Source organism: Cylas formicarius, unplaced genomic scaffold, assembly GCF_029955315.1.
Source record: "Cylas formicarius isolate icCylForm1 unplaced genomic scaffold, icCylForm1.1 PGA_scaffold_1__22_contigs__length_36826433, whole genome shotgun sequence".
Lineage (NCBI taxonomy): Eukaryota > Metazoa > Arthropoda > Insecta > Coleoptera > Brentidae > Cylas > Cylas formicarius.
The window spans coordinates 19,588,637-19,609,045 of record NW_026844264.1 but is presented as its reverse complement, the minus strand read 5'-3'; the positions used below and the strand labels follow the sequence as shown (position 1 = coordinate 19,609,045).

The window sequence follows — 20,409 nt, the reverse complement described above, 5'->3', positions numbered from 1 at the left end:
CGGTCTATTATCATCAGGTGGCATTTAGATCTATTTAGTCGCAGTCCGCACTCCAGGCTTACTTGCTCGATTCGTTGTAATAGTACACACATTTCTTGTTCGTTTTTAGCCACTGCGATAGTGTCGTCTGCGTATCGAAGGTTTGATATCTTTTTCCCTCCAATAGATACGCCACCCTTCCAGTTCCCCAACGCCTTCCTCATTATCCATTCTCCATAAATGTTGAAGAGTATGGGGGAGAGAATACATCCCTGCCTTACGCCTTTTCCAACTCTAAAATTTCCTGAGTATTCGTTTCCTATTTTTATTTGGGCTAGGTTGTTGTCATATAGCTGTTTAATAAGGTAGGTTAGATGGTCGGGGGCTCCCATTTCTTTTAAAACGTACCACATTTTATTCCAGTGCACCGTGTCGAAGGCCTTGCTATAATCCAAAAAGCATAACATAGCAGAGACATTGTATTCAAAGAGCTTCTCCACCATCTGTCTCACATTTAGAATTTGATCTCTTGTTCCTCGTCCTGGCATAAAACCTGCTTGTTCTGGGGGTATATTGGGGAGGAGGTAATTTTTGAGCCTTCCTTGTATGATGTACAGTAGCACTTTGCTTGCGTGGTTTATTAAAGCAATTGTTCTATAATTACTGCAGTCGTCTTTTGGGCCTTTTTTGTGTAATGGGATATATACAGATTTCGTCCATTCTTCTGGCCATTTTCCCGTTTCCCATACCTTTTGACAGATTTGGTGCAGCAAGGTAATACCTTTGCCTCCAGTGCATTTTAACATTTCCGCTACAATATTATCTGAGCCTGGCGCTTTTCTGTCCCTAAGTTTTTTAAGAGCTGTTTCAACTTCGTCTCTCAGAATTTGTGGTTCACGTATCCGAGCTTCAAGTGACAGGCTCTCTGGTAGGTCCATCTCTTCAGCGGCCATAAGATTCTCGCAATATTGACGCCATCTTTCTACAATTTCAGGTGTCGTGGTCAATCTTACACCGGTGGTATTTTTAATTGGAAGGTACTGTAGTTGGAAGGTTCTTGAGAGCATCTTCACTTTTTGGAATAGATCCCGTGGTTGGTTTTGGTTTGCATGTTTTTCGATATCCTCACATACTGAAGCAATGTACGCATTTTTGTCAATCCTAAGCCTTCTGTTAATGGCTTTGCTCAGTTCTCCATATGTCTCTTGGGCTTCGTTCTCCTGTAGTCCTTTGATTTTTAAGTTGTTTCGCTCGGAGATCATTTCCCAGGTGCTTTGTGTTATCCATGGTTTCCTTGGTTGGTTTTTATCAGGTTTTACAGATTCGGCAGCGAGCTCAATAGAGTGTTTCATTTCTGTCCAGAGTTCATCGGAGTTCATTTGGTTGATTTTTTCTTGCGATATTTTGTCAAGATTATCTTTGACTGCATTTTGAAAGATCTCGTTTTTCCCATTGTACCATGGGTTGGTTTTTGGAGGACGGCGTTTGTTGCGCTGCAGTCTGAGACAGATTTCCGCGACCAGAGCATTATGGTCACTTCCACAATCCAGGCCAGGATAGGTCTTCACATCTCTAATAGAACTTTTCCATCTTCTCTTGATAAGAACGTAGTCAATCTGATTGCGTGTATGTCCATCAGGAGATCTCCAGGTATATATTTTTCTAATATGATGTTGGAAATGGGAATTAGATATGTATAGTTCGTTTTCCGCGCAGAATTCGATAAGCATTTGACCACGTTCATTTCTTTCTCCTATGCCATATTTTCCTACTACCGTTCGTAGATGTGTATCGGTCTTCGTTCCGCCAATCTTCGCATTGAAATCGCCCAGTACGATTAAAGGCTCTCTGTTAGGCATTCTGGTTATTGTGTTCGAGAGTATACCATAAAAGTTGTCTATTTCATTTTGAGGGCATGTCGATGTGGGGGCATAGATTTGCATGAGGTTTAGGTTGACCGGTTTTGCTTGCACTTTCAGGGTAATTATTCGATCGTTGATAGCTTCGTATCCCAAAATAGATTCCTTAAAGTTCTTATGTATCAGAAAGGCCACACCGTTACTGCTGTGGTTTTCGTTTCCAGAGCATATCAAAAGATTGCCATACTCAGTTGTGTAGTGTCCACTATTTTTCCAGTGAGTTTCTGATATTCCGGTAATGGGGACATTGGTGAGTGTTTTCTCGATGATGGCCAGTTTACCGATTTTGTTCATACCTTGCACATTCCATGTGCATATCCTGTGCATTGTCGGTTTTGATTTCTGTTTTCCAGTCGCATATTTTCTATAGGATGCCTGGTCACCTACTCTCCTATAGCCAGTAACCAATTTCACACTCGTAGTCCTGGGGCTCGAGCGCCGATTGCCAATCGGGTCGCATGGCGTCTTACCATATGTCTTCGAGTTAGAGTCCATGATGAGTTTTCTAGGGATACATATTCGCACAGTAGGGTCCCTCTCCTTTCTGTGGCGTAGTGTTACAGCCGAGTAAATCTTTATGTGATTATCGCCTGTAGGTATCTGACTTTGGGTCCTTAGAGAAGTCATTCTTCAATAGCCTCCAAACCAGTAATGCCACAGCTACTGCCCTGTGTCATGCTAGTTTTGGTCCGCCCTGGGTATTTCATTTCCCCAGTACCACCCATATCTGGGAGGCATCCCCCTATCCGCCACCTGGGGAGGCGCCCGATGGGGGACTAGCAACCCCACACGGGATATAACTAGTAAAGCAGGGAAAATCCAGGTAAGAAAAATACATTTGTGGTTGCGAAACTTACCAGAATGGTTTACATAGATCGTGCTTGAATAAGAAAAAAAGAATATTTTTTTATTTATATATTTATTTTTTAAATGTGTATGTGTGCGTGTATAAGTTAAATACAAATATTTGTAAATCTAAGTTCCTAAGATCCTCACTCTTAAATAACTTACCTAATAATATAAACAGACGTAAATGCTTAAAGCATTACAAAGTTATGTTTTACTTTCTAGGTTAGTAAAATTTGACTTTTTCCAGGCAATATGCTATTCTTCAAATTGGAAATTGCGATTCTCTCATACAATTGTTTGAACAATATATAAATGGAAGTACCTGAAATACACAACATTTGTCTCGCCTAATTTTCCTTTTTCCGATTGTCAAGTTCGTTTAATGTCGTACTTGTAACAATTACAGAAATGCTGTATTTAATTTTTAGATTTAATTTTTAGATCATATCCAACAGACAATTCAAATACGTATTAGGCAGTCTTGCCGTCTTTGTTCCGACCATCGTGCACCAAATAATGCATTTGGTGGTATTTGATAAGCAACTGCCGTTTCTTTTCACCAAAATTCAATCCCAAAACGATGTTTTATATCAGCCAAAGGAAAATCCCAACGATTCTAAATGTGTAAATTTATTACTTATTTCTATACTAATTTGGTGCTTGCCGATGCAGGTCTCTTTTTTATACGTAAATAGATTCCTTTTTTATTTTACACATAAAATTTACATAGTCATCGTTTTCATGGGTTTTTGGTATGGGTCCACAGTTGATTATTGCCTACAAGTTAATTATTGCGCAGTGTGTTTGATTTTAAAGAACAGGTTTTGGAAAATTAATCAAGAATTATCTAAATGCAACGTCTTTTTAGCAGGTACGTACATTTTTTGTTCCAGATTTTATCAAATGGGCAATATAGTGTTGTGAAAAGTACCGGAATGCTTAAATATCTTTAAAACTGCCAAAACTGGAAAGATAAAATTCAATACCCGAACGTTTTTTGATCATGCAGAATTCAAAAATGCTAACGGCACCTCACACCTCAATTAAAATGGGATGCCATTTTTGTTTTTCTTGCAATGAATAGCGCATGTCAAATTTGGTAAGGTCTCATAATTTCAAAATTTAGTTTTTATTAATTACTGAGCTACGGCAATACCCCCTTTTCAGCAAAAAGAACCGGGACGCTTAAATATCTTCAAGATTGCCAAAGCTGGAACGATAAACTTCAATATCTGGGGGTTTTTCAACATGCAAAAACTCCAACAACAATGTTGTCAGATTTCTCATTGATATTTATAATTCCGAAAAGATTTCGCTGATGCAATTGTAGTTTGCTATGTTCAAAAACCTCAAAATTTCTGAGATGTTAATAATTTTTTAATTAACAGTGGTAAATCTGACAATACTGCATTTTTGAAATCTGTATATTCAAAAACCCCAGGTATTGAATTTTTGCGTTGCAGCTTCGGCCGTTTTAGAGATACTTTTTACTGAAAAAGCGGTGTTGCCGTAGTTCAGTAATTAAGAGAAATAAAACTTTATTATGAGACTTTACTAATTGGACATGGGCAATATATTTAACATAACAAAATTATGACGTGTAACGTAAAGGTGGTAAATCTGACAACATTGCTATTGGCATTTTTGAATTCTGCATGTTCAAATAAGAAAGTGACCAATTGCTTTTGATTATTTTATTTCGTGTGCAATACAGCGTGTGTTGAATCGTGTGCGAATTATGCAAAATATGTACGAGTCTAGTGTATCTCAGGAGATGCTCCCGCCCAAATGTAGAAAACACTATTCTATTGAGACTAAGGAAGTTATAAACAATGTTTATTTGACTCTCATTGAACGTGGTGCCAGCAAGCAAGCATCTTTAGAAGAAATGGCCACATTAACGAAAATTCCAACATCAACTGCATGGAAAATTGTGAATAATTGTGTTTGTAGATGAAAGTGATCAAGATATAATACGGCGTAAAATTTACCAGTTATACGAGGAACAAAGCGTGGCTACATTAGATATCTTAATTAGGAGGCTTGAAAAAGATGAAACCAGTGTTAAATGTGGCAGAACTACCTTATGGAAGTGTATTCAACACATGGGTTTTAGATTTTAAAAAATTGAGAAAAGGCAAGTTTTAATGGAATCTTTTAGAGTTCGGAAAAGGCGACTGGAATATCTAGAAAAAATTAGGATTTACAGAGAACAACAAAGGCCAATTTTTTATTTGGATGAAACCTGGTTCGACACTTAAGATACCACGAAAAACGGTTGGGTTGATGAGTGTAAAACAAACGCGCCATTAAAAGAGGTAAAAGAATAACTATTTTGCATGCTGGCTCTAAAGATGGTGGGATTCCAAATGGACTCTCGCTGTCTGCGAAAAATATTAAAAATTCTTCTCTGGATTACCATGAAGACACGACCACTGGTTTATTTGAAAGTTAGTTTAAAAACAAATTAGTTCCAAACATTCCTCCTATGCAACAATGCAAGTTATCACAGTAGACAGTTGACTAAAACCCCTTCCTCATGTGACACAAAAGCAACAATTCAAAATTACATGTATAATAAAGACATTTATTTTCACGAAGATTATACCAAAAAGCAATGACAATTCAACCTCAATAGGTTCTACAAAGCTTGAACCTACAAAAGAAATACATTTGTGATAATTATGCAAAAAATCTAGGGCATACAGTTTTCAAGCTTCCACTGTATATTTAATTCCATTGACCATGTTTGGCACCAACTAAAATCTCCAATTCGTCGTAACAATGTTTTTCCCGTGTTAACTCCAATGTCCTCAAACTTATAGAAACCGAAGTTTTTAGCATTCCTCCACAAAGTTGGGCAAATTCTGTTAAACATGTAGAAAAAGCAGAACAATCGTATATCCATATTGCAAATAATATAATAATTAGTAAAGTAATAATTAGAACAGGCGATGGTAGCGATAGTGATACTGATGTATTATGTGAATAATTTTAAGTAATTTAAGTAGGTAATAAAAATAATTTGTAATTTTATTTTAGATTTAAACATAAATATATACATAAATAAATAAATATTGTTTAGTATCTTTCTTAACAAAATCCCAAATAATTAAATTCTAAGCAAAGTACGGACCTGTTCGGCCATATTTCATTCTTACACCTTGCCCGGGTCTTTCCTTAATTCGTATCAGTTAGTCACTTTCTTATATCTATGAACAGACTATTGAATTTTATCTTTCCAGCTTTGGCAGTTTTGGAGACACTTAAGCACCCCGGTACTTTTTACTGAAATATTTAAAATTGAGACTAAATCCCACACGCGCAATTCATTGCGGTCGAAATAAATAGGGCAAACTAACCAAAACTGGGTTCTATTTCGAAATTCTTCACTTTTTATCCGAGTGCTATTCACAACATTTCTTAATGATCCCTGAAACTATTGTCGAAGATATACCTATCTATATGTATACAACTATCGAAATTTTTCGAGATACAAAACTGGCAATTGAGAAATTAGAAATTAGACCGAAATCATCCTTCAAATTTTGCTCGCGCAACAATATTTTTTTAACATTACCTGTTTCTGTGGCTTCTTAAAAATATATTTCAATAAAAATTTTGACAAATTTGCTTCTCAGAAATTCAGAAACGCTATACTCTTGTTAATAATTAAATAGCCCCTGTAGGACTGAATCCTATACTTTTCATTTCATGATATCCATGCTTTAGTTTTTTTTTATCTATACCTGTTTGCATTTCCAATTATGAAATGTCTGTTCGCTGCTATCCAGCTATTCATTAATCAAAAAATTTAGTTTTACAATTCAACGTTTATTTGCATTATTTTAGTTTTTGCTCTGATACCAGTAGTACAAAAACAAGTACAACTCCAATGTTGAATTAGTAGTATTAGTCAAAATCCAAAGGAGCGGTACATTAGTTCCTTGCACGCAGACAATATATTCTAACTCAATATTCCTTTATTGTTCCAGAACGACAAGGCAAAGATGTCAATGATCGACTATCAAGATTAGGTGCACGTAAAATCCAAAAACTACGAAACGCTTACGTTTATTTGAAGGAGTGTTGCCGACAATTAAACCAAATTTTTAAAACACAGCTTCTGTTTAGCATTATAGGATTAGAAGTATCTCTGTTATTAAATACCTATACGGCATTGGATTTTGCTTTCATCAAATTGGAACCAAATCATTCCAATATGAATATGTACTGTATCGCGTGGCTGAGTTGTGCCTGTTTCAAATTAACATGTTTATGTTGCACCAGCGGTTCTTTAAATGGAGAAGTAAGCTGCCAGTTTGCACTTTAAGTAGATATTATATCTTGATCATCGCTTATTGTAGATAAATGAGACCAGGCGTATTGCTTCAAAAATGTTTAATCAAGTGAACAGTGAACAAGTAAAGGAAGAGGTATTTTATGCAGAGTGATATGCAGGATAAGAATCAACTTTAGCATTTTAGGTAGAGGAATTTTTGTATATAACTTCGCTATTAGATTCAAAATTCTCGCCGTTTGGCTTTTTTACTCTCGACTACAGTTTAATCAGGATTGTAAGTACTACATAAAAACGCTGCTTGGTATTATGATATTTTAACATTTATTTTGTTTAAGGTGGCGTCAAAAGTAACAACCTATATGATAATTGCGGCCCAATTTACGTTTATTAGAAAAAATTGATGGATTTATCTATTGCATACAGAATATTGCTTATATGTTGTTTTAATATTTATGTAATTCAAGAAAATGCGTAAAATTAAATAAACATTTATTGGACAGACTATTCTTCTCAGATTATCATTTCACTATAGTGAGGTGTCAATGTTATGAGCGTCCCAGATTATTGTATTAATTTATGTATCAAAATACAGGGACTACGAAAAAAAAAACGAAAATATAATTCTAGCAATTCAATTTTACAATGATTCTAAAACGTTCGATATGATCCCAGAATATCAGTTTCACGTATATGATTCACAGAACTGGTTAAAAAAGGTTTAAATTACCACGTGTGATGGAAGTGATGGACCCCTGCTTGGATCGATATTACCAATCTTGTAAGCCAAGGATTATTTTAAGTAATACTCCAAAAAGAAAGCTTTAGTAACTACGTACCCAAAAAGGGTAAAATGTTGCATTTCAAGTTACCTTCGGCATCTTTCCTGTTTGATAACTTTTGGAGGATTCAAGACCACTCTCAAAATAAATGAGTATAAGGTGTCAGATGAAGAAGTTATCTGACCATTCCTTTTCTGTAATATTCATTTTTATTAATCATTTACAAAAATACCTTAACCGGTCACTGAAAGAAAAATGAATTGAAATTTGAATATTTTTTGTTTTTATTTTCCATCAGCCGATAAAGAGCGAATATAAATTCAATTAAGAATAAATCTCAAACTAAGAAAAAGGAACTATTTGCCAAATCTCGAAATTGAACTGAAGGTAGAATAACTAACTACTTAGTCATTTTTGCACAGTAAGGATTTTAAATTTATTTTCAATGTGCATTTTTAGCTGATTTCAAGTAATTAACGAATATCGTGCTTCAGCGGCCTACTTTTGGCAAATAAGAACAAGAATTAATCAAATTTTTATTTTACCAAGACACTTTCAAAGTAACAAAATCATGTATCACTTTTATTTTACATTACATTTTTGTAAATGATTAATATAACCGAATATTATGGAAAATATTCAATCGATAGGTATACGAAACCTTAACAAAAGTGATAAAATAAAGCAAAAGCAAGCTTTATTGAAAATATTTGTTATTTTTTCCCAATAAGTTGCCAACGTCGCATTAAAATTATGTCACAAATAATTACAATCTCGCATATAAATTTCTTTTGGAGAAACAACGATGCCATTGTAAATCAATACAGACTATAGATGTTATTAATCTATTTTCACCAACTAAAAATATCACCTGTCACAGCGGCGACTGCTCTTGCCCTGGTGCACTGTAGCATTAAAAACTCATTTTAGTATAATTTGTCTACAATACCTGTCACCTTCACTATCACTTTTTTTTTACCAGCGATTGGTTTTGGTTTCATAGTTGCTATATCTAATGGCGCATCTAGTTACTTGGTAATAATGTAAATATTTAACAGACATCATCTTTTATACGCACTTAACGATGTCAAACCCGGGATTATTAAGTATCGTTAAATTTCAGAGGCAGAATTAATAAATTTTGAAAAAGGAAGTTGAAGAAACTGGCAATGATATCTCGAAGTGTTAATGTTACAAATTCTTTGCCAAAAAACGTTGAACTTATAAATTGAGCAACTTGTTGGGTGTCTCATTTCATCTGCCGTTAAGTTTATTGGCAGACCCTGTAAACAGAGGCTACGGCTAAAATAACAAACGAAAGTATTTTATGTTACGATCAAACATATATTTCAGACTGTTGATGGTTGAACATGGGAACGGACATCAAAACGTAGTTATATCAGCCTATGGTCATAAAACGCAATCTGCATTTAATAATGGTTTGAAAAATGATGCTGATTCGTTTATTACATGGCGCTTTCCTTAAACTATTAGAAATTGATTGATATTGATTATTGGTTTTTCTATTATTTGACGCATACATTATGGATTTTTATGACATTTCCCGTGTTTTACCTGCGCCGGCTTTCATATTAATAAATACGTTTAAAATCGAAAAAGATAACAACGAATGCGTTTCTGAGCAGTTCCTCTAGAAATTGTTGAGCGCAATAGCAGGTAGCATATAAAGTACCTTTAAATGACTGAGAAACTTTAACATGAATCAGTAGGTGTCAGAAGGGGATTTGGATTTGGGATGTATAGAGGGGGATCTATTAAAAAGATAAATTGTAGGTGGAATTTGCAAAACTCTACTTCTTGAATCTTCTTCTTCTTACTACGCCCTCTCCTTTCGAAGGTCGGCGATCCAAATGGCTATTGTGGCTCGGGAAACTGCAGCCCGGAATATTTCTATTGATGAGCGATTAAACCACCTCCTGAGGTCCTTGAGCCACGAATTTTGACGTCTTCCTATCGATCTTTTACCTTGGACTTTGCCCTCTATTATCAGCCTCAGAAATTCATATTTTTCGCCCCTCATAACATGGCCAAGATACTGCACTTTTCTCTGTTTTATTATATTTAATAATTCGCGAGACCCGTGCATGCGATTCAAAACCTCATTATTGGTGATTTTCTGTACCCATGAGATCCGCAGTATTCTTCTATATATGTACATCTCGAACGCTTCTAGTCTCTTCTCTGTTTGAGCATCGAGTGTCCAGCTCTCGCATCCATAAAGCAAAACAGAGAAGATGAAGCATCTCACCATTCTCAATCTGAGCTCAAGACTTATGTCAGATCTTATGAAGAATACCCTCATGCTCATAAATGTTCTTCTCGCCTGCTCGATTCTCGACAATATTTCCTTCTTCGGATTACATTGGCTATTGATATTGGCTCCCAGGTATTTGATTGAGTCGACTTGTTCAACTGGCTTCCCATTAACATTTAGATGTACATGAGTAACCGTTTTTGAGAACGCTAGTGTTTTGGTTTTGGCGACATTTAATTGCAATCCGAAAAAGTGGCTATAATGGACTATGCGATCTATCATGATTTGTAGCTCGGACGGACTGCTTGCCATGACAACAGTGTCGTCCGCGTACCTGATATTGGTTATTCTGATGCCATTGATCTTTATTCCTCCGTTAATTCCATCCATTGCCTCTCTGAATATAGCCTCCGAGTAGAGGTTAAACAATAGTGGGGACAGCACACAACCCTGGCGAACTCCCCTCTTGATCAGTATCTCATCTGATATGTTTTGCTCGATGTTGACCACTGCTGTTTGCCTCCAGTAAAGTTCTGAAATAATACGTAAGTCCTGCTCATCGATACCGGTTGCTGTTAGTATTTCGATCATCTTTTGATGGTTGACGCAATCGAATGCTTTGCGGTAGTCGATAAAACATGCATATACGCTTACATTCATGTCCCTGCATCTTTGTGTTAACACTTTCAGAGAGAAGAGTGCTTCGCGTGTACCTAGTCCGTTTCGGAATCCAAACTGAGTTTCGCCTATTTGCAGTTCGCATTTCCTGTATATTCTTGTGTGGACAATTCTAAAAAATATTTTGAGCACGTGGGACATGAGGCTAATCATTCTATAATCGTCACAATTAGAGGCATTGACTTTTTTGGGCAGCGTTATAAAAGTTGACTTTAGCCAATCGGCTGGTATCTTGCCCGAACTATAGATCTTGTTAAACAGTGATGTTATCAAATCCAAGCTTTTGCCTTCATTATCTGCTATTAGTTTAAGTGTTTCTGCATGAATTTTGTCTGGCCCAGTAGCTTTTCTATTTTTTTGTGATCTGATGGCGTGCATGACCTCATATTTGGATATTACTGGACCTTTTTCGTTTAGTTCGCTGTTATATGAGGGTGGGGTGTGTGTTCTTTCGTCGTTGTATAGCTGTTCGATGTACTCATGCCATCTTTTCAGTTTAGCATCTATTCCCGTAATTATTTCATTGTGTTTGTCCCTAAGTATTGATGCATGGTGTCGCCTGTGTTTGCCTGTCATCTCTTTTATTCTTTTATGCAGATTAAAGCTGTCATGTTTTGATTGTAGCTCCTCTATTTCTTGGCATTTTGCTATCAACCATTGTTCCTTTGCCTCTCTGCATTTCTTTCTAATAGTTCTATTTAGTTGTTTGTATTCTGTCGGCTTTGTTTTAAGTTTCCTTCTCTCATTCATTAGGTCCATAATTTCCTGTGTCATCCACTCTTTCTTCCTGTCGTTCTTTATGTAGCCGATGTCCTGTTCCTCTATGTTGGTTATTTTGTTTTTAAATATGTTCCATGTCGTCTCTATTTCCCTTTCTGGTGCCAAACTGACTGCTGCTTCTATTTCTCTTTCTATTTTCAAACTTATTTCTTGTTTCTTTTTGGTGTTATTCAGTTGTGCAAAGTCTATTTGTTTTGTGGTCTTTTCCCTTTTGGTATTCATAAATCGTTTGAGTTTGAAGTCTATCACCACAGGATTGTGATCACTATTAATGTCTGCGCCAGGGTATGTTTTCACTGCTTTTATGTATTTTTTGAATTCCTGTCCTATGAGAATAAAATCAATCTGGTTTCTGATAATCGTCCCCTCTCTGTCTGCAGGTGATCTCCAGGTATATAGTCTTCTGGGGTGAAGCTTAAAAAAGGTGTTAGTTATGATTAGGTTGTTTTCTACACAGAACTGTATCAGTCTGTCGCCTCTTTCATTGCGCGTTCCAAGACCGTAATTCCCTACACTATCTCCATCAGAACCACGGCCTACCTTGGCATTGAAGTCACCAATAACCATACTTATTTCACCCTTCCTTGTCAGTCGCATGGCTTCATCAACTTGGGAGTAGAATTCTTCGATTTCTTGGTCTGATTTGTCCTGTGTTGGAGCGTAGATCTGGATTATGTTTAAATTTCTGTGGGTTGTTTGTAGTTTTAGCATCATGACCCTATCACTTAGGGGAATGAACTCTGTCACTGACTTTGCTATTCTCTCTGAGACAAGTATTGCCGTTCCATATCTATGGTCCGGATCAGTGCCTCCTGAATAGTACATGGTCCCTCTTTTAGTTTTTTGTTTTCCAGAGTTAGGCCATCTGACTTCACTCATTCCCATGATGTCTATGTTCAATCTGTTCATCTCGCATTCAACGTTTGTAAGTTTTCCTGCCATAAATAAGCTGCGTGTATTCCATGTGGCAATGCGGACGATTTTACCGTAGATTTTGAATTTTTCGCTGTCTCTATCTGCATATTTCTCACTAGTGGAAGACGGGGGTATTCTTCGCACCCTCTCCCCACTTAAGGGGTGCCCCGGACTGAGGGCCATTTTTGTGTTTTCTTCAGCCATTGAGATTTTTTGGAAAGTATAATACAGTAAGAGTTCCGTTTCTTTTCTGTATCGCAGTACCACAACTATTAAAACTGCTACAGTCATACTTGTAGTGATCCAGTAATGAGCCGGTCCAGAGTCATTTTCTTTGCGCCCCATCCTGGTACTGGTGGTCGCTGCTGCCCTCCACCAGGGATATTTATTGACCTCCCAGTCTAGATCCGTACTGTTCTGCGTTAACAGGATCACCTCGAGTAGGATGTGGCTCTGCACCACGCAGTACGGTCCTGGCTGAGGAGAGGCTATGTGTGCTTTTAGGCACGGACGCGTCACCCAGCCCTGGTTGTCATGAGGACCAGTGCCCAGTCATCCCGAAGCAAAGGTGCTACCTCTCTAACAAACCTTGAACCCTCTTGAATATCTGGACATAATTTCCACATACGTATTAGTTCATTATTGGTTTACATTTGTATTTATTTATGCACTCGATAACTGGTTGGAGCAAATCAAATCTAGAGTGACAGGAATTACATAAAAGAAGTAAGTATATTTACGCAGTTCGATAGAACTACAAAAAAATGTCAGATTATAATTAAATGCTTTTATATAATCAAATAATAACGCTAAACGTAAGTAACAAGGGTGAGTAAAGGCAATAAAATATCTCACTGAAGAGTTATAACAAAAGTTTGCTTTGAATAAGCTTTTTAAATCAGAAAGACAATTACTTGTGAAACCCCCGGAACACTGAAAGTTGATTCCAAAATCTAGCTGAAAGGACCCTTTTTTTTACTTTAGCTGCCTGTAAGGTTAAGACAGCCTTATATCAGAATAATTGTGGTGGGAAGTAGAATCCACTAACGTGATGAGGAGTAGATAATCATCCGTCCCATCTTGTAGGGTAATAATTATAATAATAGAATTAATAATAATAGTATGAAATGCATAAAAAATCAAATAAAAATAGTTTGTTATCATGATGATGATAATGATTCTTCTTAGTGTATAGCTACTAGCTACTTCGAATAATTGCTGTCGCATTTGACATATATGTACCGGAATTTTTACGTGTTCATATATACATTATTATGCTTTTTTATCAGATTAATGACCATATAAAATTATCGGTATGCGAGTCGATAAAATCACAAAATTGTACAGGTTTGATGGTAGTTTTGTGAAACAGTCGTTGCTGTGAGGTTCGTGTTCGAAATTTATGTATCATTTTAATTCATAATGATGCAATATTTTTGTTTATTCTTCAAGCGCTCAACGGGAAGCCAAGACTTGTTTAGGTCATTTAGACCATTACTTTACATGTCAAATATGTTGGGTTTAACTTCTCTTAGATACTGTAAAATCCAGAAATCCTATGTTCCATCTATCTGGATTTTAGTATGGCAATTTCTGACAATTACTTTCAATGCAATCGAATCATGTGTTTATTTAAATTCCATTTTTGGATTTACAAGCTTTTTAGGAACTATAGGCGAGGTATTAACATTATTTAATAGTACTACTAATAATACTAATAATAATGATAATAATAATAATGTTATGTTAAGTTATGAGTATGATGTAAATTAACGGGCAAGTTTATGGTATTATTATTAAACAATAAACGTGCGCCTTTAAGCAATTTTTTATACCATATACCAAAAAGAAGGTAATTGTAATCGTCTGATAAAACATTATACAAACGCCAACGGGTCAAATACTTTTCTTACGAATAAAGAACCACTGGAACATTAGCCTTCCATAAATTTTACCTGTGGCTAGAAAGTGGCCAAATTTTATCTTCTATACTTATCTCGAAAATGTGTGTTCACAAGAGCAAAACTTGAAATATTAATCGCTATGTCCGGGTTAGAGACTCATACTGAAGATATCAAATGAAAAATGCAAATATCAATTTTTTGTTATACTGTTTTCTAGTAGTTTTTGAGCTTTTGGTTGACAGCTTATGATTTTTTTTTTTATACAGAGTTCTAAGTTTCAGGTTATAACCGCTTCACAGTTGTCGTACGTGTTAAACAGTGCCACGATTTTCGTTCCGGCATTTATGCACCAAATAATTGGTCTGATGGTCTTTAATAAGAAACTACCAGTTCTGTTGAACAATATCCAAATGCAAACCAATTTCTTATATCACGAAAAGAGGAACCCAAACGATTCGAAATATGTAAAATTATTGCTGGGTTTAATGTTATTTTGGACTTTGCCAGTGCAGATCTCCTATTTCTACGTAAATAAAGGGCTTTTTTATTTTTCACAAAAAATGTATATTATTATCGTTTTGATGGGTTTCTGGTACGGATCCACGATTGATTTATGCTTGCATACGAATTATAGCGCACTGTGTTTAATTCTGAAAAACAGAATTAAGAAAATTAATCAAGAGTTAGCCAAAATAGAAGTCTTTTTTGCAGGTACGTCAGTTGTTGCTATTTTTTAAATCGTTTAATACCTGTGAAGGACAAATAAAGTTCAGTAGCGTAGCTGAATAGGCAAAGTTTGTTAATAAGTACTTGGAAATTGAGTTGTTCCTGCGGGCCTCTCTGCTACGCTACTGCTAGGGCTGAAATAGTTTGTATATCAAAATATTTATTTACTATTCTAGAACAACAGAGCAAAATGGTTTATGACCGACTATCGATAGTGGGTATCTGCAAAATTCGGAAATTGCGAAAGGCTTACCTCTACTTGGGGGAATGCCGTCTGCAATTAAACCAAATGTTTAAAATACCGTTATTATTTAGCATATTGGCATTAGAATTATACCTATTACAAAACGTCTTTGCTGTTCTGGACCTAATTTTCACCAAATACACCGATGCCAATAAATTCAAGCTGAATCTGTTTAGCATCGCTTGGCTGGTTTATTCTTGTTTTAAATTAACGTGCCTGTGCTGTGTCAGCGGCTCATTGAACACAGAGGTGAGTTCACAATTTTTTTTTATTTTTTTGTTATACTGATTGTTTTAGATAGACGAAACGAGGCACATTGTGTCAAAAATTTATAATGAAATATGCAGTGCGGACGCCAGAGAGGAGGTAATGAATTTGCTGTGATAAATATTCAATAATTAGTCTTAATCAAATGTGAAAACCAAAACCGAACGAATAAGTTTACTGAATGACGTGTGACGTAGCTATTAAAATGGGCAAACATCAAAATACCACGTCAAATATCTGAGTGCTCCCAAAATCGTGAAGCGTCCCAATTAGCTTACAACAGTGACAATGACAATGAAGCTGTCGTTTTAAAGTACACTTTAAGCTTCGTTAATCATGATCGCGACCCACTTTGGACGTTTCCGGTACTTGAATCACGGATTTGGGAGCAATAGGACATTTTCGGTAAAATTTGGCCATTATATTTCACTTCACGCGTTGCTCAGTGAACGTATTCGTGTTGTTTTGCAAAAACTAATCGTCGTAGTAAAGTATAGTATATACGTAACCAGTTACACAAACACTGACCAAAATGGCTTATATCAAACTTGTTGCAACATATACTGTTAAAAGAAACTATTGCGAAAAGAAAGTTTAACATTTATGACCGTAGGAAAGGTAGAAACTAATTTTTCTCTTGAGTTTGAGTCAATGTATCTGTAAAAAGTTGTTTATAGTATGGCACAGTGACGCCAAAAGTGTAAACGTTGTCCGATGGTTATTTTTTTGTGCTTGCAAACATGTGTTATTAAACATCTCTAAACCACTTTTTGACAATATATACAAAATGGACCAAACGAACGAAAGCGAACCAAAATAAAAGGGACACGTGGCATCAGCCGTGCAATATATGTGAATTGAAAATACTGAAACTTTCCACAGCAATAACAGAAATTATAAAGTTCAAAAAGGAAAAATTTCGAATTTGATAATATCATTAGAAAAAGCACATAATTTCTCAAGTATATCTATATAATTTGAATAACTGGAAATTCGTACGTGACACGATAGATTTTCTACAAAAAATTAGTTTTCACTTCAAGCACTTATTTTATAGTGCTTTACACTTGCCTGTTTTACCTGTTCGTAACAATACATTTTGTGTATGAAAACGTATTCTCATGACTACTCCAATCAATTAGGATTCCTGTTGACTTTTAGATCGAAGAATTTCTCTATATAACATCAGTATTGGATTCAAAGTTCTCTCCATTTGGATTCTTCACTGTCGATTACAGCTTAATAAGGATTGTAAGTACAGTAAAAAATAACTTAATTAAATAATAATAATAATTTGTTTTCATTTTTATTTTATTACATGATAACTGTTTTTTCTTTAATCACAGCAAGAAAAAGATCGAAATTACGATCGAGACGTTAATAGATATTTAAACGAATATTTCGGGATATCATCCGTTCGTTGGTTGAACTCCGACTGGATTTCTGCAGATGTTTCGCCAAGATCTAACTTGGCATCTTCAATGCTCTCGCTCCGAAAACACTTCGAACACTGGGAGGTTATCGGCGGTGCGTGCGGTATTTATACACTGCGCAGGAGTTGGTAACGGTGCTGCTTGTGCGGGAGGGGAGGTGGCTCCGCCCCCCGAATTGTCGCGTTGTTAATTTCGCCCGATCGTAGTTGCGATGTCCCCGTTGGCTGTTGCGTGTCGCTCTGCCGTTTGATTATCGTTTTCCACGTATTGGATAAATGCAGAGCTTCGTCTTTCGCGTTTAGATGTCCAGACTTTTCTATCTTGATGACCTCTCGCATAATCCTGGTCCAGAAATCAGAAATGTTAGCTGTTTGTTTACAAGTGCCGAAATGGAATAAAGCCGATGTTGTTTGCTTATTTCTTAGGGCTAATCGATGTTCCTCGAGTCTGGCTGAAATCGTCTTATTGGTCTGTCCTTGTCTAGGGTTTCTTAATATTGCTCCAATAGTATGATCAGGTTTGTGTCATAAATACCTCGTGTTTCCGTAATATCAGGCCGATTCTGTTAGTAACCCCCTTGATGTATGGCAGAACAGCGATCGATCGCTGTTGGGTTTCATCCTGCACTCTCTGTTGCGGCTGCTGTTGTTAGCTTATTGCCATGCTGATAGTGCGCCTTTGGTTTTGTCGAAAGCAGGTACTAATTTCCTTCAATTCATCATCTCTGTCCTTCTCGGTTGTGAGCCTGAAGTATCGAGAAATTAATGTATTTGCCACTGCCTGTATCTGTGATGGGTGGTGATAAGATTCAGCGTTCAGATATCTATTGGTGTGTATTGGTTTTCTATAGACAGTGTGTTCCAAGTTCTTATGATGTGTACATCTCGAAAGGGCAGACTGTTATCCTCTTCAAGTTCTATTGTGAATTGAATCCTTGGATGAATGGAATTCAAATGGTCTAGGAATTGCAAAGGGCGTCTTTGCCAAAAGACCATACAACAAGTACGTCATCAACGTTGCTTTCTGTTCGAAGTAAATCATGAAGAGGTTAGCAATCACAGGTGAGAGAAATGATCCTATTGCTGCTCCATCCACTTGTCGCTATATTTTCCCGTTGTACGTAAAGTAAGCGTTTTTCAGGCAGTGTCTTGACATATCTTGCCCTATTAACTTCGATTGGTCTATGGTGGAAAGACTTGCTTCGACGTTGAAAACGGTCTCTTCGACGGGTATTCTTTTTGGAGCTATTGCATAGTTAAATCCCAAAGATACGTGAGCGCCTTTATCTCACCAGAAGGCAAGCTGGACTAACATTTGACCAGTGCACTACAACCCATAATGGAAAAAGCAGAATCCTATGTCAAAAATTCAGAACATATATACCCGAGGCACTCCTGCTTATAGAAGAGAACGAAGATATTCCGCTGTATATAACGGATCTGTCAAGACACTGCCCGAAAAACGCTAAACACCTAAACACGAGAGACGAAGCTGCATTTATCGAATACATGGAAAACGATAATCAAACGGCAGAGCGATACGCAACAGCCAACGGCGACATCGCAACTGCGATCGGCCGAAATTAACAACGCGAAAATTCAAGGGCGGAGCCGTCTCCCCTCCCGTTACCAGCTCCGGAGCAGGTTATAAATACCCCACGCATCGCCGATAATCGAAGTGTTTTCGGAGCGCGAGCATTGAAGATGCCAAGTTAGATCTTGGCGAAACATCTGCAGAAATCCAGTCGGATGCAGGATTCCAGACGGAGTTCAAAAAATGAACAGGTGATATCCCGGAATATATTACCGACACATTTTTCCATCCGATGGAAAAATGTGATAACAATATATTTCGGGATATCGTCCGTTCGTTTGTTGAACTCCGACTGGAATCCTGCAGACTTTTTGCCAAGATCTCACTTGGCATCTTCAATGCTCGCGCTCCGAAAACACTTCGAATACAATTGTTTGTAGGGTCACGCGCAGATCAAATGTCGAATTTCAATTTAATAACGACATCTTGTAAAAGACAAAAAATTGCTGTAAAATGACTTTGTAACTGTTACAGTTATCGAGATCCTAAGGGACCCCCTGTAAAATTAATTAAATTAGGTTATATATTTTTAGTATTTACCTGTATTAGATTATTATATTCCAAGGAATAAACCCTAATTTTTAATAAATTCTTGCGTTCAATGCGTTTTCTTAAAAAAATCAAGGATACAAATCCCAACTTCAAAATTATTCGCGTCTCAAAGAAATAATTGAGACTTTAAAATTTCTTTCTTAAAAAAATTCTTGCTGCTTTTCAGTCTGTTTTCGACGAGCCGTATATATGAAATTAATTATTACCTATTGATGTAATTGATGTTTCTTTTGTTTAAGGTGGCTTCAAAAGTAACAACATATATGGTAATTGTGGCTCAGTTTACGTTTTTTAGGAGTAATTAAAAGTTGCATTAAAAAAATAGGTGCGCACTGGCTAACTATATTCTGAATGAATAAAAGTATTATTTGAACCATCCACACTTTTTGTTCGCAAATCAATAACGCCGCGTTGTATCGCTAAGCACTTCTCACGAAATCCATATGGACTGTCGTCATTTAAATTTCTTATCTTCTTTCTTATTACGTCCTGAAAGTTTAACAAAATAACTTCCAAAAAGGAAGTTTCTGGGAATCAATCAAACTATAACCAAAATTAAATAATGTTACTCAAGTTCTTCGCCGACCTTTTATAACGAATACATTTTGAAAACCAACAAAAAGTAATCAAAAGATGCAAAATCAACCTAATGCGTATGCATTTTGTCCCTTCGAATCGAAAACTACGATCAAATTGAAGGAATGAACATCACCAAACAAAGAAAATAATGCAAAAATTTGTTTTTTTAATGGAAACCCTTTTTTTTTTAAATTCAGTTGTTAAAGTAATGAACTGTACAGTAGAAATCGTTATAAATTATGCTTTGTAACATATCCGTTATCAGACTTAACATTAACAAAAATTGCAAGTTCAATTAAATGTGGAGGCATACGATAAATATGAACCATAACCAAACTAGTTTTGATTTTAAATTTTGGGAATCCCACTTTTCTATTTATAATTTTTTTGTCACATTTAATATTTTTTTCATTAAAGCAGTATAGTGAACAGGATTTTACTAAAGCTTCAAAGCGTCAAGAACGACAAACAAATTTCAAATTTTCCGTTCCACAGTAGTGACAAAATTTCTTTCAACATGACGTGTCATAAATCTTCAGGTAGATGACGCTCGAGTCTGAGTACTGACTTTAAGCCGATATATCGTAGGTTCTCTCTGAATGACAAATTATATTATATAAAAAATATTATGAAA

General features: G+C 36.2%; 2 protein-coding genes across 2 annotated transcripts; both read left to right on the top strand.

Annotated features, from left to right (window-relative positions):
* Nucleotides 1-6,758: 6,758 nt before the first annotated feature.
* Nucleotides 6,759-7,532, top strand: LOC132697414 (gustatory receptor 68a-like). Its single transcript, XM_060662909.1, has 4 exons — nt 6,759-7,056; nt 7,115-7,183; nt 7,235-7,324; nt 7,386-7,532. Exons 1-4 carry the CDS (start codon nt 6,970-6,972, stop codon nt 7,449-7,451), a joined length of 312 nt encoding a protein of 103 aa, XP_060518892.1. The 5' UTR covers nt 6,759-6,969; the 3' UTR covers nt 7,452-7,532.
* Nucleotides 7,533-14,078: 6,546 nt separating this feature from the next.
* LOC132697107 (gustatory receptor 68a-like) lies at nt 14,079-19,501 on the top strand. The gene is made up of 6 exons (XM_060662399.1): nt 14,079-14,157; nt 14,657-15,092; nt 15,284-15,600; nt 15,649-15,717; nt 16,780-16,869; nt 19,436-19,501. The coding sequence occupies exons 2-6, from the start codon at nt 14,726-14,728 to the stop codon at nt 19,499-19,501; spliced, it is 909 nt and encodes a 302-aa protein (XP_060518382.1). The 5' UTR covers nt 14,079-14,157; nt 14,657-14,725.
* The last annotated feature ends 908 nt before the right edge of the window (nt 19,502-20,409 follow it).

Bases quoted from the DNA above. Each gene is read 5' to 3' on its own strand.
- LOC132697414 (XM_060662909.1), top strand. From the start codon at position 6,970: ATGAATATGTACTGTATCGCGTGGCTGAGTTGTGCCTGTTTCAAATTA. The intron at 7,184-7,234 runs GTATTTTATGCA...TTAGCATTTTAG, and splicing joins GTGAACAAGTAAAGGAAGAG to GTAGAGGAATTTTTGTATAT. The intron at 7,325-7,385 runs GTAAGTACTACA...ATTTTGTTTAAG, and splicing joins ACTACAGTTTAATCAGGATT to GTGGCGTCAAAAGTAACAAC.
- LOC132697107 (XM_060662399.1), top strand. From the start codon at position 14,726: ATGCACCAAATAATTGGTCTGATGGTCTTTAATAAGAAACTACCAGTT. The intron at 15,601-15,648 runs GTGAGTTCACAA...TGATTGTTTTAG, and splicing joins GCGGCTCATTGAACACAGAG to ATAGACGAAACGAGGCACAT. The intron at 16,870-19,435 runs GTAAGTACAGTA...CTTTTGTTTAAG, and splicing joins ATTACAGCTTAATAAGGATT to GTGGCTTCAAAAGTAACAAC.